This window comes from Scatophagus argus, chromosome 11, assembly GCF_020382885.2.
Source record: "Scatophagus argus isolate fScaArg1 chromosome 11, fScaArg1.pri, whole genome shotgun sequence".
Classification (NCBI taxonomy): Eukaryota; Metazoa; Chordata; class Actinopteri; family Scatophagidae; genus Scatophagus; species Scatophagus argus.
The window spans coordinates 20,958,507-20,981,803 of NC_058503.1; the positions used below are offsets into that span (position 1 = coordinate 20,958,507).

The window sequence follows — 23,297 nt, forward strand, 5'->3', positions numbered from 1 at the left end:
CTTCTCAGCTTGCAGTAAAGAATCTAAAGGATCTAAGAGGCTCCCTGATTCATGAGACTCGCTGTAACATGCAGGATTCTCTGCTTTCTGTTTTTAAAAACACCAGCGAGCAACTGTTGAGTTTCATTCTGAGGTCGTCTGCTACTTTTGTTGAGCTAACGCTAAAACCACCAACATTCAATGTGATGTCTTCAGGACAACAAGCCAACAGCAATATATACCTCAGTAACCAGGACGACAAAAATGAAGTCAGAAGCTCATTGTCCCGCTCCCGTTTGGCCATACAGGAGCATCAGCTGCTGCTCCACCAGACTACAGAGCAGCAGGAAAAACTGTATTCACTTTCAACATCTGAGCTGGTGGCAGACATTAATATTCACTGCATAAACACAGCCGCTCTTGTTGCTGATGGTCTCTCATGCAGGTCATGTAATGTCATCAGTATTAAAGTGAGACCGATTCAGGACCACTTCAGAGTTCCTTATAGAACATGAAAGTGTTGTTGAACGCAAGAGCTCCACTTTCCCTTGGATTGGAGTAATATTTGAGCAGGAGTACTTATACTTTACTGAAGTAATGGAGTGGTGTCCTTTGTCCTCCACTGGATGTCAGGCTCTGGATTGTTTCTGTCTGAGGTGTGGCCTCTCACAGTATAAAAGCAGTAAGAAAAGCAGTCAGTTCACTGCTGTGTCTGTGGATCTGCACTCCAGCACTCAGTAAGTCCACTAGTGGCTGAGCTGTGTGTGTGTGTGTGTGTGTGTCCATAGATTTCTAATCCTGTATTTCCTTTGTTAGCCGTGTTGTTTCATTCTGTCATCAGTCAGACATGCTGAAGGCTTTGTGATGAATTTTCTTCTGACCTGCACTGACTGTTTTCTGATATTTAATAAAGCACACAGTGAATTGCAGTTTTGTTTTTGGATTTCTATGCGATGTACCATTTTAGGTTTTACAACTGGTTGAATCTGCTTTTACATTTTAACAACACCTTCTTTGATTTCAAGGTTTGGATCTGATCTGAAATTGCAAAATGTACGGCATGAACTCAGGTGAGTAACTCACTTGCTGTAACTTTCTTCGTTGTCAGTCCGTCTCACTTTTACTTGAACCCATCCCAGTCATTTGACATCTGCTGTGTACAAACTAAAAGAGAAAATGATGAGCTCCACCCCCTTCTGTTTGACTAGGAAACCGCTGTTATCCTCAGCCAATGGGAGGAGGAGGATACCCTCAGTGTCCTCCAGGTCCTGCACCTCCTCAGATGTGTCCTCCTCAGCCCTGCCCTCCTCAGTTTGGTGGCCCATATGTGTGCTACCCTGCAGGTGGATTTGGCGGTTCAGGGTCTGGCTACTGTCCTCAGCCAATGCCACCCTGCCCTCCTCCGCCTTCATATGTGTGCTATCCCACACCCCCACGTTGTCCATGGTGAGGACCAGGGCCTGGTGGATGTGGCTGTAGGTCCTTGGCAGTCAGGGTAAGATCCAGTTTATTTTTAATCAAAAAGTTAGTCAAATACAACTGAGAGCAATTCAGTCACAAACCACATTGTCCAAAAAGACAAAACAAAACAAAACAGTTTTCACCCCGACAAAAATGATCCTGAAAGGAAGAACTTTTTGACCTGACAGAAAGAAAGAAAGAAAAAGAAATGAAAGCGTACAACAAAAGAAACAAGAAGGAATTTATTTGAAGTGTTACTGATATTCCGTTAAATCATGAATTCACAACCTAAAGAGCTGACTGACTGAGTGAACTGACAGAGTTTGTCTCTGCTGTCGTCCTCCAGCAGCTCCTGCAGCAGCGACTCTGAGGTGAAGACGTCTGGATGGGAGGAGACACAAGACGAGCTGCCGCCTGGAAACCTTCATCCTGCTGCCGATTCTCATCACGATCAGTTCAGTTCAGCGCTTCACATTCAAATTTCTCTGTTTTAAAGCTTCTGTGTAATGGGACGTCATGTTTGCTGTGTTTGTTTCATGTATCAGACGCTCATCGTAATTGCATTCATTTCATTCAAGCAGTTCATTTCTCCAGCACTTCAACCTCTTCATTCTCCTTCTTCTGTAATCTTATGTCAATTAAACATTCAATTAATTATTGTTACGCCTCACAGTTGTTTGTCTCTACGCAGCAGTCAAGTTGCAATTTACATCCAAGTCATCTCATATAATACACTCATATAATATCTGGAGTGACTGACAGAGAGCAGCAACAACCACCTGAAGCTCAGGATCAGCAGAAATCAACCAGCTTGTGCTGGACTACAAAGCTGCAGAGAAGCTACGGAGGCTTTACACACATGTCCAACCCAGCAGAACAGAAGATCTCTGCTCAGTCAGAGTCTCTAGTTCGGTATGTGACCGCATGCATCTGACTTTAGGCCTCTTGTTGACCACATGGGACTGAGTTTAATACCTGAGTTATTGCTGTCTATCTATGTAAATTTGTGAGCTCACAGTAACCTTTGACCACCAAAATCTAATCTAAGTTTCTGAGAAACGGACAGACTGACAAGTCATTCGCAGACACAGAGGGATGAAAATTACAAACATTTGTTCCTTCCAGCTTCTTGTTTAATATCTTTGTAAATCAATCATCTTTGTGTGTTAGGTCTCTTGTTGGCACTTTTACTTTTTCTCTGACATTTCAGAGAAAAGTGACAGGTTACTGATGGTGAACATAATGTAACACACAAAGCCTCTCCTCCCTCTGTTTCACACATCACTGACTTTTGGCTTCAACGCATTGAGTGTGGCGCCCCCTGGTGAGTCAATGTGGTTCCAGCACCTGTCTAAGATCGAGGACGGGGAAGTCTTCCTCTGCAGCCAGGCTGACAGCATTAACAGAAGCAGAACAGGGAAGAACTGAGAAAAGACCTCGATGAGAGATCCCGAAAAGTTTCTCGATACGTTTCTACCGTTTACTACCCACATACAAAACAGGGGGCCCAAGTCCATACTGGACATGTGTTTACTTACATATGCTTGCTTACATATTTTTTTAAAAATATTTAAATTGTTTTCCAAAAGACATTTTTTCTAAACGAGGACAGTGTGTGCAACATAATTAACAGAGACAATCCATGCACCAGACGTGAAGACTTCTGAATGGGAGACACACCATCGAACATGAGCTCTTCTTCTTCTTCTTCTTCTTCTTCTTCTTTCTCTCTGGAGATGAGCTGATGAGGAGGCTGACATGAAAAAATTGGCCTCTTGTGTATCTTGTGCTATGTCCCAGAGGAAGTCCAGGGGATGAGGACAGTACGCAGAACATCAGCTGTGGTGAGACAGCTTCTAAGCCATTCGGAGACCAACGATCACCACCTCAAATAACCAGCTGGTTTGGAGTAAAAGCTGAGATTCCAAACAAACATGTCAGGAGGTTTTATCCAGCTGAAGTGTGTGCTCTGAACTGCGGTTCAACTTGTCTGATTGTCGAATTTGGTTGGTTTGGACACAACACGACTACAACACAGCTCATAGGGGAACAGGGGCAGCTGTGGTCTAGAGGTTGGAGGAGCGGCTTGTGATCGGAAGATCGCTGGTTCGATTCCCCCACCAGACGCTCAGGAAAAATTTGAATGAAAACAATTGAGTGTGGTGGAATGACTAATGTGGAAAATGTTCCTCCTGCTCCATTAGCCGGCAGCTTGAGCAAGGCACTTAACCCCCAATTTGCCAATTTACAGCCCACTGCTCCTGTGTGTGTTTCACTGCATGTAATTTGCTGGGTGTTGCATGTGTGTGCAACTAAGGATGGGTTGAATGCAGAAGACAAATTCAGTGTGTGTATGTAAAAATATATATACTGCCAATGAAAAGATTCTTAATTCTTCTTAATAAAATGAAAACGACCGACTGGAATATGTTATTCAGTATAACTTTAACATGCAGCTACCACTCAGGGAACAGTTACACCCATTCTGCAGCTCAGCTCGCTGAATGTTACACACACAGGAGCAAAAGTCAAAGAAATAAGCGAGTAATTTTACATGGTGGGCTCTGAAATGAGAAGATTAGACAGTGAAAACAGAGCTTTCAGTCAAGAGTGGACAAACTCTTACATGTTCCTCCCAGCTTCAAAACCAGCTCTCAGTCTCACATCCCAGACGCTTATTGAAAGCAACACGAAGCGCCACCACGAGACAAACCGCATGAGGCGACGGATAATTGAGGACAATATTTTATATGACCCTGAACTGCACCTCTTTGAATTTTAAACTCTTTTCTCTGAATCACCAGGATGATTTTCAGCCAGTGGTTTTTAGTACTCCCTCCTGTCTGCCAGCACCGAAGTGTCCTGGACAGTGCAGGTTAGCAGTGAACTCAACAACAGGAGTCAAAGTGAGGCGTGACTAATGACAAAACTAAAATCTGGAGTATCCTCAACAGGATGAGGATTATTGTGCAACAGTAAGAAGAAGTGAGAAGGTTTTCTTTAGAATTTCTCTAAAAAATGTGCTGTGTGAAATCACTCCGCTGACCTTCTGACTCCTTCTGTTCCTGTTGACCTGAAGGGGAGTTAAATGTGACTGTTTAACACCACAAGTTACTACAGTTACAAGTTATTTCCACTGTAAAATTAATGGAGGATGTGAACTTGAAGAATTGTTCTTTTTCTCCTCACATCTCCAAAACTATCAACATGCTGGTCATGTGTCCACGATCACACAGCACAGCACATAAATCATATGTGCAAAGTCAGCACAACACTGATTTGAGTGAAATTTTCTCTGTTTATTGTATAAAGTTTGGTTTAAATTTCGTCCGGAAGAGGACTGATGTGTGACAAAAGTTTGCCTCACTGCAACAGATGATCAGTCAATCTGTATATAACATCTCCACGAGTCTTCACTGAAACGTGACCAACATCTTTTTAGCAAGTATTTGTAACAGACAGTAATGCAGCAGAGTGATGTGTGGTGATTATTCTGAATGTTATGGCCAGCATTTTGAGTCGGATTTAAACAGAGTCTGTCACATGTGATGCAGGTGGGAGTTGAGGCTCTGGCCCTGATGTTGGCCTCTGGATTGTTTCCAGCTGAGGTGGGGCTTCTTACTGTATAAAAGCAGAGTCGGTTCACTGCTGTGTCTGTGGATCTGCACTTCAGCACTCAGTGAGTCCACCAGCAGCTTTCTGAGCTTCATCACCATAAAATATGTGTGTGTATTGATTTGTTATGTCAGATGTGTCTAATTCAGTGTCTTCTTTCACTTCAGGGTTTGGATCTGATCTGAAACTCCAAAATGTACGGTGAGTAACTCTTTTGCCGACACCACCTGGCCGTCCTTTTTGTCAAACCAAACTTTGTTTATTGAACTTGAAAGAGCAAAAATTGACATCAGCTTCGTCAGATAAGATAAGATAAGATAAGATAAGATAAGATAAGATAAGATAAGATAAGATATGAACTTTATTGATCCTGCAGGAAATTGTTGTGCCAGGGTTACAATACGAAGAAGCATACAAAAGTAGCAAGTAATTTTTCACACAAAACATAAAAATAACAGAGAAATATATAAAAAGAAATAACAGAGTACTATGAAAAACAACAGAGTATATACATGAAAATAGATAACAGCAAATAAGGTGCAGAACAACAAAGGATAAGGTGCGGATACAATCTTAAAGTGTTAATTGTAGTGCAGGATAAATTGTTATTGTCCTATGTGGAGAAAGGGGATGAGCTGAAGAGTTTGATAGCCACAGGGAGGAAGGACTTCCTGTGGTGTTCTGTGGAGCACCTCGCTGGTCTCAGTCTACGACTGAAGGTGCTGCGGTAGGATTCTTGTTTAGGATGTTGAGCAGTTTCCTCAGCATGTTCTGCTCAGACAAACTAAAACAGAAAATGATGAGCTCCGCCCCCTTTGTTTGACCAGGAAACCAGTATCCTTATGGCTGTTATCCTCAGCCAATGGGAGGATACCCTCAGTGTCCACCATGGACTGCCCCACCCCAGCCCTGTCCTCCTCAGCCCTATGGTCCTCAGCCCTGTCCTCCTCAGCCCTGTGGTCCCCAGCCCTGCCCCCCTCAGCCCGGTGGTCAACCTGTGTGCCACCCTGCGGCTACACCTTGTGGATGGTATGGACCAGGTCCTAGCTGGGCAAGCTGGGGGTATGGATGGAGCAATGGTCCTGGGCAAAAACAAGGACAAGGATGTGTCTGTGGTACCAGCTGTGGCCGTGGCAAGCAAGATGGCAAGAAATGCAGGCACAAGCACAAGTGTGGCCACCAGCACGTCAGGTGTCACAAGAAGGGGACGGAGTGTCACGGGGTAAGATTCAGTCGTGTTCACTTTATTCACAACAGGAAGTGTGGTTGGTTCAGTGTTCAGAGAAACAACAAGCTTAAAGGGCTTGTTTCTGTTGAAATAACAGAAATACTTTGTCATTCATGTTATAACTAAAATATTTTAAAGATTTTTTTATCCAGGGGAAAAACAGAGACTATAGATTATGTTTTTAATAATTTTTGAAGGTTCAGTGTGCTTGTGGGTGAACGAGCAATCATCCAATCAGGAGTTGCAGGTTCATGAGCGTTAAAAGGTTGTCCTGACTGATGGACGCTTCCTGTTTGTCTCTGCTGCAGTCCTCCAGCAGCTCCTGCAGCAGCGACTCTGACTAGAGGAAGACGTCTGGATGGGAGGAGACACAAGACGAGCTGCCACCCGAAAACCTTCATCCTGCTGCCAATCGTCATCATAATCAGTTTATCTGATCACTTAAAATTCAAAGTGTGTGTTTCAAAACTTTCTTTTCAAATACTGCAGCGTTGCTTTGTGTGAAAACGACTTCAGCATCAGTCAGTGTGTGACGCTGTGTTTGCTTTTCATGTATCAGACGCTGATCAGAATCATTTCCTCCTGATAAACAACGTAAAACTGCCTTCTGTCTAATAAAAGCAAGTCATCTCTACCAAACTTTGTCTCTCTGTTCTCTTTTCCACATCACAACACATCTTTGTTGGATGAAACAAAAATCACAAAAGTCACTCATTCAATTGTCAATTTTTTATTTATTTTTGTTCCAATGAAATAAACACCTACATGCTTCTGAGCAGCAACCAAACATCAGACCAAATTAGCAGCTGGTGATCAGGGCTGCCAGCTGGTCCCTTTAGTCCAGAACGAGATCCAGGATCAGTGAAGTCGGAGTATTTTATGATTAGACCTTCTGTTACTCCTCCAAAGTGGAAGGTGTGGTTGACCAAAAATCAAAGGCCAAACTTAACTGGAAGTGAATTAACTTAACTTGGATTTTTCTTACTGATTGTGTCTTTAGATGCCCTCACACTGAAAAGACCACAAAGAGCTGAACAAATACCAAAACCTGACGGTGCAACACCAAGCCTTCACTACACGCTGGTCTGCTCAGACTGTCTGCTGAACGCAAAGCTCTCATTCACATGGTTGTTCAAATGTCAGCAGGGGCTGTTCTAGGATCAGTGGAGATCAGGTGCTCAGCCCTGAAATCTCTGATCTGAGTCTCAATTGATAAACATTCCAGTATAAACAAGAGCTGTATGAACAAAATGAAAACACAAAGTTTGGTAGAGATGACTTGCTTTTATTAGACACAAGGCAGTTTTATGTTGTTTATCAGGAGGAAATTCTGATCAGAGTCTGATACATGAAAAGCAAACACAGCAAACATGGCGTCCCATCACTCAGAAGCTTTAAAACAGAGAAATTGGAATGTGAAGCGCTGAACTGAACTGATCGTGATGAGACTCGGCAGCAGGATGAAGGTCTCCAGGCGGCAGCTCGTCTTGTGTCTCCTCCCATCCAGACGTCTTCACCTCAGAGTCGCTGCTGCAGGAGCTGCTGGAGGACGACAGCAGAGACAAACTCTGTCAGTTCACTCAGTCAGTCAGCTCTTTAGGTCGTGAATTCATGATTTAATGGAATATCAGTAACACTTCAAATAAATTCCTTCTTGTTTCTTCCATTTCTTTCTTTCTTTTCGAGGGCAGCAAAAACCATCTGTGAACTTAAGACTGACGGCTCGCGTCCAGCAGACGCAGAGCAACGTTAGCGTCCATTAGGAGTCGTGTCTCTGTCTGCCACAGAGGCTGCATGAGGAAATGTTCACATGTGTCGTCTTTGGAACAGCTGAACCAGTTGGACTTGAAAGACCAAAAGAGATCAAATCAAAATGATTTAAGTTCTTCCTTTCAGGATCATTTTTGTCGAATGAAAAATTTTTTTTAACAATGTGGGTTGTGACTCTCAGTTGTATTGGACTGATGAAATTGAAATTAGTATGCCTGAAACGTAACTCAGTTAGACTCAATGATGATCACATTTATATTCACATTTAAATAAACTGGATCTTACCCTGACTGCCAAGGACCTGCAGCCACATCCACCAGGCCCTGGTCCTCACCATGGACGTGGGGGTGTGGGATAGCACACATATGAAGGCGGAGGAGGGCAGGGTGGATAATTCACTTTTTAAATATCACAGTTGTCTTGACTCAGGGATCTCTAAATGTGGTGATTTTGAATGTCTTTGATAAACTGAAGCTTGGAGTGTTCCTCTGTGCACTGGAGAAAATTCTCAGACTTCTTAAGCTCAGTAAACCAAAAAGCTTCTTGGGTTAGCTGAAAAAACATGTCATCAAAAGCTGAAAACTGTGCTGTTTTTCTGAGCTCATGACAAGACAGGTGGTTCTCACAGGCCAGTGATGTTAATCTCACACAGTGGAAGAATGTTATTTTATCAACACAACCACTGGAGCGAGCCTGCCAGGCCATTTTCCGGGTTGTTTCCAGGCAGTTTGGTAGTTTTCTGAAAATCACTTGCTGGTTTTGTAGTAGAGTCACCACCAGTGATGGTGGACACATCACAGACCAGCCCTCCCATTGTTGTATATGACCTGACTTTGCATCACACAACTGAAGACCATCACAGTGTATCATTAGATAACATTGGTTGCGTGCAGCCGTGGCCTAGAGGTTGGCGAAGCGGCTTGTGATCAGAAGGTCATTGGTTTGATTCCCCCACTGGATGGGCAGGTAAAATTTGAGTGTGGTGGGGTGATAATGTCCTCACCTTCCATTAGCCAGCCCTTTAGCAAGGCACTTAACCCCCAATATATGCTCCCCGGGCGCTTGATGCAGCCCACTGCTCCTGTGTGTTTCACTGCATGTTGCATGTGTGTGTGTTTCAATCTGTGATGGGTTAAATGCAGAGAAGTAATTTCTCAGCTTGGGATTCATAAAGTTACTTAAAAATAACACAAGGACTAAAAGGTGAGTAAATTTCAGTGGACTTACTGAGTGCTGGAGTGCAGATCCACAGACACAGCAGTGAACTGACTGCTTTTCTTACTGCTTTTATACTGTGAGAGGCCACACCTCAGACAGAAACAATCCAGAGCCTGACATCCAGTGGAGGACAAAGGACACCACTCCATTACTTCAGTAAAGTATAAGTACTCCTGCTCAAATATTACTCCAATCCAAGGGAGAGTGGAGCTCTTGCATTCAACAACACTTTCATGTTCTATAAGGAACTCTGAAGTGGTCCTGAATCGGTCTCACTTTAATACTGATGACATTACATGACCTGCATGAGAGACCATCAGCAACAAGAGCGGCTGTGTTTATGCAGTGAATATTAATGTCTGCCACCAGCTCAGATGTTGAAAGTGAATACAGTTTTTCCTGCTGCTCTGTAGTCTGGTGGAGCAGCAGCTGATGCTCCTGTATGGCCAAACGGGAGCGGGACAACGAGCTTCTGACTTCATTTTTGTCGTCCTGGTTACTGAGGTATATATTGCTGTTGGCTTGTTGTCCTGAAGACATCACATTGAATGTTGGTGGTTTTAGCGTTAGCTCAACAAAAGTAGCAGACGACCTCAGAATGAAACTCAACAGTTGCTCGCTGGTGTTTTTAAAAACAGAAAGCAGAGAATCCTGCATGTTACAGCGAGTCTCATGAATCAGGGAGCCTCTTAGATCCTTTAGATTCTTTACTGCAAGCTGAGAAATAAGGACGAATTTCACTGACATCAAAAAAAGAAGATTTTAAACAAAAATGATAGTAACAACAATGACAAGAAACCTCTAATGAGCAAATGTGCAAGAAGTCGGGCAATTCTCAAAGATACTCGAATGTGGGCATCCGTTCGTCACCAGGCTGTGTGATGTAGCCAGTTAGTTCAACAGCTTTTTTTAAACCAACATTGTGAATAGTTTTTAGATTTTATTAACTTGCAACAGCATTAACAGTGTTGTCAGTGATTAAACATGTTTTGCATTTGATAAGGTTAACCAGGACAAAGTCGCCTTGGCGAGGCTGAAACTTTGTCTGGCGTAGATAAGCTGGGTGGAATTTAGGCCAGGCTGCTTTGCAGTGTAAAATGTCATATCTTTATGAGATGTTTACTCTGCTGGATCTTAGAACAAAGCCTGATTTTGTCTGAATGAGACACAGATCGATGACAGGAAGCTGGTAGGGGCTGCCATCTTTTTGATTTGATTTCACTGCTGTCGTGTTGTGTGTGTATGACTGCGGTGTTATTGGTGTTTAACTCGGGCCTGGTTGAAGAGTTCCCTCACAGTGAGTGTTTTTCTTTAGAAGAAGTTATCTTGCATCATGAAGCCGCTTGGAGCCACTTTTGCTGTCCATTTTAATAAACAATTTGCCATGAGGGAGGGATGTTGTGATTTTTAAATCCATGAAGAGGAAGACGTCTGGATGGGAGGAGACACAAGACGAGCTGCCACCCGAAAACCTTCATCCTGCTGCCAATCGTCATCATAATCACTTTATCTGACCACTTAAAATTCAAAGTGTGTGTTTCAAAACTTTCTTTTCAAATACTGCAGCGTTGCTTTGTGTGAAAACGACTTCAGCATCAGTCAGTGTGTGACGCTGTGTTTGCTTTTCATGTATCAGACGCTGATCAGAATCATTTCCTCCTGATAAACAACGTAAAACTGCCTTCTGTCTAATAAAAGCAAGTCATCTCTACCAAACTTTGTCTCTCTGTTCTCTTCTCCATGTGTGTGTTTAACTTCTTGTTGGACGAAACTAAAAATCTCCAGCCATCACTTCGGACTCCATAAAAAGACAGCTTAACAGCTAATCATTTAGTCAAACATAAGAGACAGATTCACTGATGAATGAAAATAAGTGTTAGTTTAAGTTGAGTTTCATAATCTTCACCTAACCTGCGAGACGAGAAAGCACAAGGACTCCAGGACAAAGTTGAGTTGGTAACATGCATTAATGGAACATAAATCTGTGCAGCGGCAGATAGATGGATAGATAGATAGATAGATAGATGGATGGATGGATGGATAGATAGATAGATGGATGGATGGATAGATACTTCATTGATCCTGAGGGAAATTCAAGAAGAAGAAAAGGGAGAGGAAGAAAGAGCTCAGTGCATCATGGATCAAACTGACTAAGGAGAACCTTTTAACAAATGATTCTGCAGCTTTGCAAAGGTGTTTTTGAATTAATTAAAGAATCTGAAAGCACAGCCAAGATCCTGACTCCTGTTCTGATTCTTAGATCACTGACTTTGCATTTCTAATTTGAAAATATCTGACAACAAATACAGACATAAAATAAAATAAACAAATACTTTTTTGTGGAAACCTGTCCTTTTAATCAATACGTGAGCACATGTGTGGTGTTTGTCGTAGGAAGGCTCTGATTGGAGGACCTCACGACAGAGCCGCCCCTGTCCCCGCCCAACCGATTTGTGATTGGACAGCCGAGTCTCTGCTCATGTCTCTCCATGCAGAGAATCACTCGGACGGCACCGCGAAGGCTGCCGGGAAATGGAGTGTGAACTGCTCTTGAACGATGAACCCGCCGACCTCAAAGAACTACAAATCCCATGAGGAGAGCAGAAGGGGGGCAGAGGCCGAAGAGGAGCTGAAAAGAAAAGAACTGATGTGCTTCAGCGGAGGATTTAACTTTGTGCCTGTCAGTAATCGATATGACTGAGGGAACGTGAGTATTTTGTTTTATTTAACGAGTAGTGCTGCCAGGAAAATACTCGTTTTGTGTAATAATAATGACGACGTGAGGTAGTTACATTTGTGTCAACACAGAGGCAAGGTGTGAACACTGACGTAAAAGTTAGATTGATTCTGTCAGGTGGGAAAGTTTTTCTCTCAGTCTGCAGTACAATACGCTGCATGTATTCAGTTCAGCTTATGTTTATTTTAGTACTTCAAATTAACATACTACGTGAACCTTCTTCACGATATTTCAAACTGAAGTCTTGTCATTAAAATAATAAACTGCAGCTGCAGTTCTCAGTTGCATTAAAATGTATACAAATTTTACATAAAAACACCACACAAAGTAATATAATATAGTTTGTGTACTTATATGATGCGTTATTGTAGCTAAAACAACCCACAGTGTACATAAATGTCCCTCCACTTCAGCATGGCACCTGAACTAAACCACAGTTTTGTATTTTTTACATTGTGGTTTGGCTGTACGCTCACTTAAATAAAGATCTGACATCTTTTTCCACCTGTTTATGAACATTCTTACAATTAAAATAAAGTTTATTAAAGTTTAATAGCTTTTTTGTTATGATGATGTGAGATGATCACGATCATGTGATGAGTACAGCGTTGGTATTAACACCATCTGTTTTGTGAGATTTGATAACACCCCACATGTGAAATAGAATCTGATCTGATGTTCACACTGTGGCTCTACCTGTCAGGCACCTGCGGAGGCGAGGGGGGCCGTACAAGACGGAGCCAGCCACGGACCTGAGCCGCTGGAGGCTGACTAACGTCGAGGGCAGGCAGACTTGGCGCTACGTGGACGATCGGGACACCCCAGACAGAGAGCAGACGATGGTGGAAGCCTGTTCTCTCGGCTTGGACACGGTAGGCTTTGAACAGTGAAATTCAGTCCTGATTGAGTCGATGGTGCGATTCTGTCGGAGGAGTTTGAACAGTTTACGGAGTGAGAATAAAGTCCGTATAGAATGATTTCACATGTCGCCGTACATTATCAGACGAGAAATCTAATCACCAGTTTTCCCCACAGGGTAAGTTTGTGTCTGACTCCCCCGCTGCCCACACGGCTGCAGATGCAGCTCTGAAAGGGATGAACTTCTACAGTCACCTCCAGGCTGAGGACGGTCACTGGGCGGGGGACTACGGTGGGCCTCTCTTCCTGCTCCCAGGTAACGCCAGCTCTTCCTCCTCCTCCTCCATTTAAACCCTGTAATCAGGCGTTTCATTTAGCAGCAGAGGATTTCATGCAGATGGGTGTCCGTGTCTGTGCTGCAGGCCTCCTGATTACGTGCCATGTGGCTAAGATCCCGCTAGCTGAGGCCTGGAAGAAAGAGATGGTGCGGTACCTGCGCTCCGTGCAGCTGCCGGATGGAGGCTGGGGTCTGTAAGTCAACAGTGCCATGATTTCATGTTTTTGTGCTTCTGAGTCAAGTCACTGTAACAGGACTCTAGTGTAAATAGTCTTTTTCTTTTCTGTACTGTGTACAGATGCAGGTACTTGTTTCCTGTGTATTTATTCTTTTTTGAACGCACATCCTCATCCCTGCATGCTTTGCACCCTCTATATCCTGTTTGCTGCTGTAACGCTGTAATTTCCCAGTTATGGGACTAATATATATATATTATATATATATTCACAGGCCAAACATCTAAAAACATACAGGATCAGACTGATTACAGCAGCATGGTGGATATGTTTTGTTCTTCTTCAGACACATTGAAGACAAGTCGACCGTCTTTGGCACAGCGCTGAGTTACACCTCACTGAGGATCCTGGGAGTCGGTCCTGATGATCCAGATATGGTTCGAGCCAGAAACAACCTGCACAGCAAAGGTGGGAGGAAATAAGTCGAACTGGTCCATAAAACAAAGCGTCAGTTATTAATAAATCTGCCATCACCTAACGAGGATCCTTTAAATAAACAAATAAACACACAGAAGTACTTACAGCCAGCACTAAATACTGATTATAATAACGCAGAAAGTGTTACTGCTTTGTGTTTAATAAAGGCTTTTAATGTGAGCTTTAGGTCACGCGTATAGCAAACAGTGTGTGTTGTTTAGGGTAATGGCTTCACACTAAGAGCCGTCTGTGTTCTTTATGCCCTGCAGGCGGTGCTGTGGGGATTCCCTCGTGGGGTAAATTCTGGCTCTCCATTTTAAATGTCTACAGCTGGGAGGGAATGAACACACTGCTACCAGAGATGTGGTAAGTTGGATGTCCTCATCCGCCATCATTCATGCCTCGAGTGCTCAGAAAAAGCTTCAGGATCTCACCTGAGGTTAGAGAAAACACCAACTAGGTCGCCTCCACTACAGAAACGGGATTACTTTTAAAGTCATGCGTGACATTAAAGTGTGATGTCTTGCTTTTCCTCTAGGTGGTGCTCTCGTCCTTCTTCATGCAGCCATGCGCCCATGCTAACAAGGAAAAAGTAGAAGTTGCGCATACACTGAAAGCTGCAACCTCCTAAAAAGTTTAGTGATGCCATGTTTGGACCCACGGGATCTTTGTTAGGCAAACATTCATGTGTACAAAAAGCAATAATACACATTATCACTAAAAAGCTTATTATGCACGCAGAGTCTGTTTCCATAAGTGATGCAGATGTTTTAACATATTTGAAATTTACAATTCTGTTTTTTAGTGCATATAATACAGCAGTGAGAGACGAGGAAAAGAAAATGACATTTTGTATTAATTGTTTTTATTTATGTTGAATTCCACATTTTAGCCGTGGGATGATGCATTTTATCCGTAGAGTGAACAGCCTCTCCTTTTCCTTCGTCCGCTCTTGCTGGAAATCTAAGTGATCCCTTTTTTTCACTCCACACACACACACACACACACACACCAAGACCACACAACAAGTGTTTAAAACAGTAAACGCTTTCATGAAGTGAGAGTCGACCGAGTCACTGCTGTTTATGTTCTGACAATTACTCACACAGAGCAGCGCAGCAGAATATCTTGGCCACAGTTTCATGAAGACTCAAAATGTTTCAGTTCAGGGGTGATGTCCTTCATTTTGTCTGTTCCAGGCTGTTCCCCACGTGGATGCCAGCCCACCCCTCCACCCTGTGGTGTCACTGTCGTCAGGTCTACCTGCCCATGAGCTACTGTTACGCTGTCCGACTGGCTGCAGAGGAAGACGCTCTGGTCCGCAGCCTCAGACAGGTGCTGGCACCACATGGCCTCACCAGGGGGCAGCAAAGTCAGCACGTTACAGCCAGATGCTTAGCGTTGTGGTGCAAGACCACCTTTCTTCAGTCGCAAGACTTCTTTTGAAATAACACTCCAACGCTGAGGTTTTTTTTCCACTGGACAGAGCAGCTTCAGTGCTCCATATTGGAGCTGATTCTTGTCTCTGATCTCTGGATAGTAGAGTTCTGGCTTCTTTAAGACCTCCCAGAGCTGTTTGGGACTCTCAGTTTAGCTGAGACTCTGAAGGCCATCACTTCTTATTCACTTTATTTCTTAGTTATCAGGCCATTTGGTTATGCCCTGTGCCCTGGTGAAGGAGGAGGTGGAATTTTCCTGTTCTGTGACCCACCCTGAAACTATGTGGAGGGAGCAGCCCAATGCAGCACTTTATCTTTTATTTTGACAGTTTTCCAGTACAGTAGGCAGTTTGTTGAAGTCCCCCTCCCGTTTGTCTTCTTGTTCCTACATTTGAATGTTGGAGCTTGACTTCACAGCTTTTCTCTGCCTGTTGTTTCTCTTGTTTCTCTCTCACACACTCTCACTGACTCAGGCCACAATGCTTATCAGATTGCACAGGTTTGGTTGGCTGAGTCACAGTGTGGGAGATGATTTTTGATTTTGACTTTCCACTCTGACTGCGAGTGTTACATGTCAGAAGAAATAAAAAAAACACGCATATACTCCAAACAGCCCAAGAACATCTTTCAGTTTACTTTGGGTACTTTACACAGTTTTTACAGGGAACTTGTAGTTTTGTGTTTGTCATATAAGAACAGACCATATCATTATAAGGCCAGTACTGAGCAAAGCATGTTAAGATCATAATTCATGCCCAGCAAATGACTTACTTACTGTCAGTGAGGAATAATTTGGGTTAAAACTTGTGGGGAAGTTGCAGAAAATGGTCCTGCAGTATAAGGCGTTAATGAGTGCTAAATGAGGCACATGTGCATAACTGAGTGTTGTTGGCTCGTTGTTTTGCAGGAGCTTTATGTCCAGGACTATGGCTCCATTAGCTGGCCTGCTCAGAGGAACAATGTGGCGGCGTGTGACCTGTACACCCCTCACAGCACACTGCTCACCGTCGCCTACAGTAAGTCTGCACCGTGACCGTGAGCCGCTGCAAGTGTCTGTAGAGCAGGCAGCTGACCGCTAAAGAGCTGACAGATAACAACAGATGTTTTATGTGATTACAACTCCACACTCAAGTGAGTCATAATTTGTGAAAAGACAGCATTATCCTACAGGGTGTTTTTTACAATGATAAGAAGAAGTGAGGGGGATTTCAGTTTCCCGTGATTCACTCCCCTGACCTCTGGACTCTGTTCCTGTTTCCCAACAGTGTTGTTAAACGTGTACGAAGCCCACCACAGCACAACGCTGAGAGGGAAGGCCGTCAAAGAACTGTATGAACACATCCAGGCAGACGACAGCTTCACTAAATGTATCAGCATTGGACCGGTAGCGTATGCACAGACACAGAAACCACAGATATGAGACACAGAGAACACGGACTGAATTCAGCTCATTTCAATTGGTTTTAAAATCATCACATTTAATCACGAAGTACTGGCATTTCTCCTCAGATCTCCAAGACCATCAACATGCTGGTTCGCTGGTATGTGGATGGTCCCTCCTCTCCGGCCTTTCAGGAGCATGTGTCCAGGATCCCAGACTACCTGTGGTCAGTCAGGCGGTCTCTAACAACTTATTAACAGAACAAACATCTTCCTCTACTAGTGGTAATAATAACCAAATGTGTGCAAGAAGGTATATGACTGGTCAGCTAACAGGAAGCTCTCTGTGTTCCAGGTTAGGATTAGATGGAATGAAAATGCAGGTGAGAATGTGTTCTCTGCTCCTTTTCTATGTTGAGTGACGATGCACAGATGGACAAATCATCAAATCATCAGCATGCCTCAGCCTTCAGGCTCGTGTTTGGGAGCAGTTCTGGAGCTCTGGTATCCAGAAGAAGTGGAAGCTATGGAAGCAGTCGGTTAAAGTGCAGACGAGTTGTTAAAACTGATGGATGAGCTTGAGACAAAATCTTTTCTGACTTGCTGGTTCCATACTTTGGTCCTACAGTAAGAGTATCAGATTAATCAGAATGTTTGACCACTTTGTCCTTTTTGTTGTGCACAGGGGACCAACGGATCGCAGCTCTGGGATACCTGCTTTGCTGTGCAGGCTTTCCTTGAGGTAAAAATAGTTTTGTAAAAGTTTGTAAGTCAATGTGTAAATGTGTAAATGTAAGTAAGCAAGCAGGCACATATTACAACAGTCTATAAGCAGGTGTAATATGATCGAATTTGTTCTTTCTGCTTAGGTGTCTGCTGCATTTTTGTTGGCCGTTGTCAGTCTTTGTATTCCAGTAAGGAGGGTGTTGCAATAGACCAAATAACGAGAAATATTGTCGGTATATGTCTGTACGAGTTTTTGTGCATCAGTCTGAGATGAAAAGATACTCCCACTGGATTTGTTTCCAAGATGATAAAAGGCCATTTTTATTATGTTGGCGAAGTTACACCCAGAAATCAATGCCAGAATCAGTGATAACAACCAGATTTCTCACCTGTGAGTTTTAGCATCGGTTACAAGATCTTTAACTGATGCTCTCAAGCTGCTTACAAGCTTGTTTTTTGTTGGAAGAGGTTATTTATGTCGGTGATGCATTCAGCCAGTGATAACATGGTTTAGGTCTCCATGAAACTGGGTTAGGCATCACTGTGTCGAGTCCAACATGTTAAAACCCAATAATGACCCCTGACCACATTTGATATCAACTTTCCCAGGTGTAAAAACTCCCAAGAGAAGATTGTTTTAATTTTAGATGAGATGTGAAAGTTCTTCTCACTCATGAGCCAAGACAGAAAATCACTTCTCAAGCCTTTCAAATAGCATATTGTGATCAGTTGACTAGATTGTGAGAAGTTGTTTGTTCGGGTCTTTCAGGCTGGAGCTCAGGATAACCCCAGGTTGGCCGAATGCCTCCGAGATGCCCATCAGTTTCTCAAAATCACACAGGTGCCACCAGTTACAGGCTTTTATATTCTACATACATATCTTAGTGTTTAGCAGTGCTTATTTAAGATTCAGGTGTGCTAAAGATCAAAGCAGTGTAATATGATGATTGACTGATTGATTGTAATCCCTTATGCCTGACTAGTTTTTCCACTATAACAGATACCTGAGAATCCTCCTGAATACCAGAAGTACTACAGACAAATGAACAAGGTAAAGCTTAGTATCACACAAGAGCCACTTCCCAACACTTTTAAAAGTTATTGTTTAACAAGTGACACTTTGAAAGAGTACATGTCTTAGCCTGCATGTGCATACGCTTTTTATCCCGTGTCGTCAGGGCGGCTTCCCCTTCAGCACCCGTGACTGTGGTTGGATCGTGGCTGACTGCACCGCTGAGGGCCTGAAGTCAGTGATGCTGCTGCAGGAACTCTGTCCCTCCATCGGCCAGCCCATCACCTCAGAGCGCCTCTATGATGCTGTCAATGTGGTGAGTCTGCAGAGGATCAGTGGATGAAAGATGAATTTATGTTTATTTGTTGCTTGGCTCTCCTGTAAGCTTTGGCCTCTTCTGGTCGTTCAAGCGCAGGAACACACCGCTGCTGTCATCTTTTCTCATAACAGAGGTTATGCTGGGGTAGAGGAATAGTTTGACTGTTTGATTAATGGGTTTATGATGGATTTCTGCCAGAGTCTTGAAGCGTTACAGCTCCGTCTCGTGTCTCGTGTCCTGTGTCCGTCTTCTCCTTGTAGCTGCTGAGCATGAGAAACCCTGATGGTGGATTTGCCACATATGAAACGAAGAGGGGAGGAAAACTCCTGGAGCTGCTCAACCCCTCCGAAGTGTTTGGTAGGTGTGCTGCCAACACCTTGTGTCAATACCTGTTTAACGCTGCCAGATATGTTCAGTCTTGATCACTCAGACACTCAATTGATTTCTCGGTGTTAGAGAAGCGTCCATTTCGTAATGACGGCATCGTGCGAGTTGGTGCCTGATTTAACATGCAGTTTTGTAAAGGGGCTCAGTTCACCGTGAGGACTCCCAGTGTTACTCAATCTGCTCATATGAAAAAGGGAAACAATGAGCCAAATGTGACATTTCTGCCAACGTTCAAAGGCTGGAAAACTTTTTCCACTGCACTCCGGAAATGTTGCAATCTGAAGGTCTTTTCTTTAAAAGGGCAAAAAGCTTAATGATGTTTGAAAGAGGATGTTAAAAAGAGGATTCAGTGTATGTTGTGTAGTGATGTTTATTAGTAACACTGTGTGACCTCTGGCTGTCTGTTTTACACACACACACACACACACACACACACACACACACACACACAGGTGACATCATGATAGATTATACCTATGTGGAGTGTACCTCAGCAGTAATGCAGGCTCTGAGGCACTTCCAGAAGGCCTACCCTCAACACCGCGCTGACGAGATAAGGTACACCACACACGACATGCACACTCACGTATGTTTTTCTACATACAGTGAGTGACGGTACAGTGACAGTTTACTGTTTTGTTGATTTTTTTTCCTTCAGCTCCACTCTAAAGGAAGGACTGGAGTACTGCAGGAAGGCGCAGAGGCCCGATGGATCCTGGGAAGGGTAAGACTACACTTGCTGTTTTTACTGCCTGATATCTTACCTAATAGACAGGTTGTGCTTGATTAAAAGAAATGCTCCTTCTGTGCTCACGTTCAGGTCCTGGGGCGTGTGCTTCACTTATGGAATATGGTTTGGCCTCGAAGCCTTTGCTTGTATGGGTCACGTCTACAAGGACAAGTAAGAGCTCCAAACGGCGATCGCTGACATTTCACACTGAACCACGAGCATCTTTTTTCACCCACACAGTTCACCTTGTGCTCCTCCAAGCCAAGCGGGAAGCCCATTAACTCCCAGCCCACAAACTTAATTATGCTGCTGTGTCTCTGTTAGTGTGTGTTTGTGTGTTAGAGGCGCAGAAACTTTCCGAAAGACTTGAGACCTGACACTTGGCACTTGAGTCCCATGAGGTCCGAGCCGACGTACTTAATCTCCCTGCTGTGCCTCTGTTTCCAGGGTTGTGTGTGTGGAGGTGCAGAAAGCTTGTCAGTTCCTGCTGGAGCAGCAGATGGCAGATGGAGGCTGGGGGGAAAACTTTGAGTCTTGCGAGCAGCGGCGCTACATTCAGAGCAGCACAGCTCAGATTCATAACACCTGCTGGGCCTTGTTAGGCCTCATGGCCGCCAGGTAAAGCAGTTCTTAACTAAGTCTCGTGTTGAGTTTGGCCTTTAGTCATTTATTTATCTGTCTCATTGGTATATTTTATGTCCCATGTATTGTATGTCAGAATGGGATTATTTACCAGAGTTCTGGTAGTTGACAGTGAGATTTAATCCGAAGCCAAGCAAAATAACTTATTTAAATTCAATCAAATGTCTTGCGGGTGTGAACAGGCACCCTGACAGACGGGCCATTGAGAGAGGAGTACAGCTGCTGATTGACAAGCAGCTGCCCAATGGCGACTGGCCTCAGGTGACTCTCTTTATTATCTACATGTCACATACCCACACACACACCTGGCTTACTCTGCCAACAATATGGCTAATAACATGATAAGTTAGCACATGAGCTTTAATGTGTGATTTTTCTCCCTCCCCAGGAAAATATTGCAGGCGTGTTCAACAAGAGTTGTGCTATCAGCTACACCTCCTACAGAAACGTCTTCCCAGTCTGGACCCTCGGCCGCTTCTCAAGTCTTTACCCCGGCAGTCCGTTGGCTGGGAAGGTGAAGCTGTGAAATCCTTTAACAGCCTCTTCAGACTATCTGCCAACCCGTCTACAACTGAAGCGAAATACGACGACAGCCACAAGGCTCAGAACTTTCAGGCTTCAAGTTATGCACCATTTCTAAGTGGGGCACTTTTAGTGACTGAATGTGGACATATTATAATGATCATAACCTTCACTTTTAGAGAGCTTTTCTAAATCAAAGCTACAAAATGCTTCACGTACAAAGATTGTACAAAACCAATACAGTAGGCAAATAAAACAATAAGTAATAAAACCAGAAAGCAAAGGTCAGTCAGTATAAATCGAGTAAAAGCTCAAGTGAAAGCTCTCAGATTAAAGTTTGTTTTTAGAAGCATTTCAAAAGAGGTCACTGCTGACCTGATTTCCTCAAGCAGCTTGCAGTACAGCCATCGATTTAATTCAGGCCTTTGACTTTGAATGAAGGCATGTGAAAAGGTCTCTGTGTCTCTGAAGGATAAAATAGGTTGCATTTTGGAAATATTTCTAAGATGATAAAAACAGGTTCTGGTGTGTGCTGCTTTCAGCTCTGCATCTGAGTCGGATCCATCAGATCAGCGCACCACATTTCATTCTTTGAATTTCTTTTTATGTTGACATTCCAGACGGAGCTACTCCTTAAAACTCTGTTGTGATAATCTGCTGCTGTCCAAGACGCCCCCTTAATGTGCGCTGGTTTTAAATCCCTGCTTCTTCCTTCCATTTGCATTTAGAATAAAGAACTTTTCTGTGTCTTGATGTGTCGTCAGTAAATTTACGTTACATCGGTTTGTACGCAGCAGACGGTCAAGCACAGAGCAACACGAGACAATTCTTTTATTTAGAAGAATAATCCCTCATAACACCTGACACTGATCAATCACAGTACACAGCACACCCAGCTTATGGGCGGGGAAGTCCGATGATGTGTTAACCTTTATCAGAATGAGAGAGTTGGCAGAGAAGACACATTTTTTCAGCAACGCCCTGATCCTCCCCCCAACGCATGTACAATGGAAACACTATTTTACTGTTAACTGCTGTTTACTGTTTTACTGTTACCCTGAGAACTGCATGAGTGTACAGTCAGTTAGAGAGGGAAGAAACACGGTGGAGAAGGAGTTTGCGTGGCTCAGGTCCGTTTGCTCGGTGTCCTCCTGAATCTATTCTGCCTATATGTTCACATTCTGCCTATATTTTGTCGTCCTTAATATTCATACAATAAGTTTGTTATGCCGTTTTAGTTTTTAAACACATCAGTGATGGACACAAGGGGGGCAAAGGGGGAGATTGCCCCCATGTTTATATAAATCATGCAGTGTCGTCTTGGTTTGCATTTCTGGTTTATAAAACATGACAAAGTGCCTTCTCGGGTGTCCTTTTAGTGGACAAAATGTGATGCAGTGCTGTACAGGCTGCCCTACATGCTGACATGAGTTGGTCTCCATGTGCCTGCAAATAAATAGTGAACAGACCGCTGTGTGTTTTTTATTGCAGAGGTGGAGAATTTATAACATTTGAGTCACATAATAAAACATTTGTGAATCCCTGCATGCTGGCACCCCACTGCGTACAGCTGGTGCCCATTTTATCACTGTTGCACCTGCCCCTCAGACAGCCTGATCCGTCCCTGGCATCTGATGCAGGTCTGTGGGTCCTGGTAGCCAGATCCCTCCTCTGTGGTTTGTTCCATTAAAGGCTGGGGTGTAATGAGGCCTGTAGTTTCTTTTAGCTAACAAGGCTGCCATTCATCTTAACCTGATTTACACTATGGAAGCTTAATTCGTCACCAAAGACTCAGGTTTTTTTTTTTTTTGCCCTTTGACCACTAATGCTGTCACGGACACTTCTGAAGAAGAGTTAAAGGTGTGGTGGTAAATGATGTTTTGAGATGCTTCATTGATTATGAAGTAAGTGTATGAGTTTGTGAATATCTCAGTCTGTAATGTACATACAATGGCTTTTGAGCATCATGGGAGAGTCTCTTGTCAGTCACAGCGTTCATTTGTGTAGCTGTTGTGCAGGAACGTGGCAGGCGTTCAAGGCATTCAGAGACAAAACTGGTTAAGCCAGCGTTGCTTTCTAATATTTGTTCAGAGTCTTATGCATGTTGCTACGAAATCTGATAAGAAAACTTGTTTTGATTCACCTCTGACACTTTTCCTACAGCAGGATGGTGGAGCTGTGTGGTGACACCTCCTCACAACAAGGAGAAATAAAAAATGTAAAAATTAGGTTACATATTTAAAGGTTAAATATTAGGTTAGATATTTTAGTATTTCTGCAGCAA

At 43.5% G+C, this 23,297-nt stretch overlaps 2 protein-coding genes and 2 long non-coding RNA genes across 5 annotated transcripts; 3 read left to right on the plus strand and 1 right to left on the minus strand.

Annotated features, from left to right (window-relative positions):
• Positions 1-636: 636 nt before the first annotated feature.
• Positions 637-2,082, plus strand: LOC124067419. Its single transcript, XR_006844750.1, has 4 exons — positions 637-716; positions 1,005-1,049; positions 1,188-1,474; positions 1,787-2,082. It is a non-coding gene; the product is annotated as an uncharacterized LOC124067419 (long non-coding RNA).
• A 3,022-nt stretch (positions 2,083-5,104) lies between these two features.
• Positions 5,105-10,789, plus strand: LOC124067418 (chitin-binding lectin 1-like). 2 transcript variants are annotated; one of them, XM_046404744.1, is made up of 4 exons: positions 5,105-5,119; positions 5,223-5,256; positions 5,883-6,277; positions 6,592-6,824. In XM_046404744.1, exons 2-4 carry the CDS (start codon positions 5,250-5,252, stop codon positions 6,625-6,627), a joined length of 438 nt encoding a protein of 145 aa, XP_046260700.1. In that variant the 5' UTR covers positions 5,105-5,119; positions 5,223-5,249; the 3' UTR covers positions 6,628-6,824. The 2 variants fall into 2 exon arrangements, with proteins under 2 accessions (XP_046260700.1, XP_046260701.1); XM_046404745.1 differs by lacking the exon at positions 5,105-5,119 and adding an exon at positions 10,695-10,789 and having other exon boundaries at positions 5,217-5,256; positions 6,592-6,629.
• Positions 7,553-8,394, minus strand: LOC124067421. The gene is made up of 2 exons (XR_006844752.1): positions 8,339-8,394; positions 7,553-7,825 (listed from the first exon to the last, which is right to left on the minus strand). It is a non-coding gene; the product is annotated as an uncharacterized LOC124067421 (long non-coding RNA).
• Positions 10,790-11,826: 1,037 nt separating the features above from the next.
• lss (lanosterol synthase (2,3-oxidosqualene-lanosterol cyclase)) lies at positions 11,827-22,482 on the plus strand. The gene is made up of 22 exons (XM_046404691.1): positions 11,827-11,978; positions 12,712-12,880; positions 13,044-13,182; positions 13,289-13,397; positions 13,726-13,847; positions 14,126-14,222; positions 15,056-15,191; positions 16,203-16,311; positions 16,561-16,679; positions 16,805-16,902; positions 17,031-17,058; positions 17,361-17,417; positions 18,171-18,242; positions 18,402-18,452; positions 18,580-18,729; positions 18,993-19,089; positions 19,572-19,677; positions 19,778-19,843; positions 19,940-20,020; positions 20,297-20,467; positions 20,674-20,752; positions 20,880-22,482. Exons 1-22 carry the CDS (start codon positions 11,965-11,967, stop codon positions 21,015-21,017), a joined length of 2,208 nt encoding a protein of 735 aa, XP_046260647.1. The 5' UTR covers positions 11,827-11,964; the 3' UTR covers positions 21,018-22,482.
• The last annotated feature ends 815 nt before the right edge of the window (positions 22,483-23,297 follow it).

What these genes read in the sequence shown, in the direction of transcription:
- lss (XM_046404691.1), top strand. An exon ending in ACTGCTCACCGTCGCCTACA is followed by an intron (nt 16,312 to 16,560) that starts GTAAGTCTGCAC and finishes GTTTCCCAACAG; the next exon opens with TGTTGTTAAACGTGTACGAA. An exon ending in CAACCCCTCCGAAGTGTTTG is followed by an intron (nt 19,090 to 19,571) that starts GTAGGTGTGCTG and finishes ACACACACACAG; the next exon opens with GTGACATCATGATAGATTAT.
- LOC124067418 (XM_046404744.1), top strand. An exon ending in AGGGGACGGAGTGTCACGGG is followed by an intron (nt 6,278 to 6,591) that starts GTAAGATTCAGT and finishes TCTCTGCTGCAG; the next exon opens with TCCTCCAGCAGCTCCTGCAG.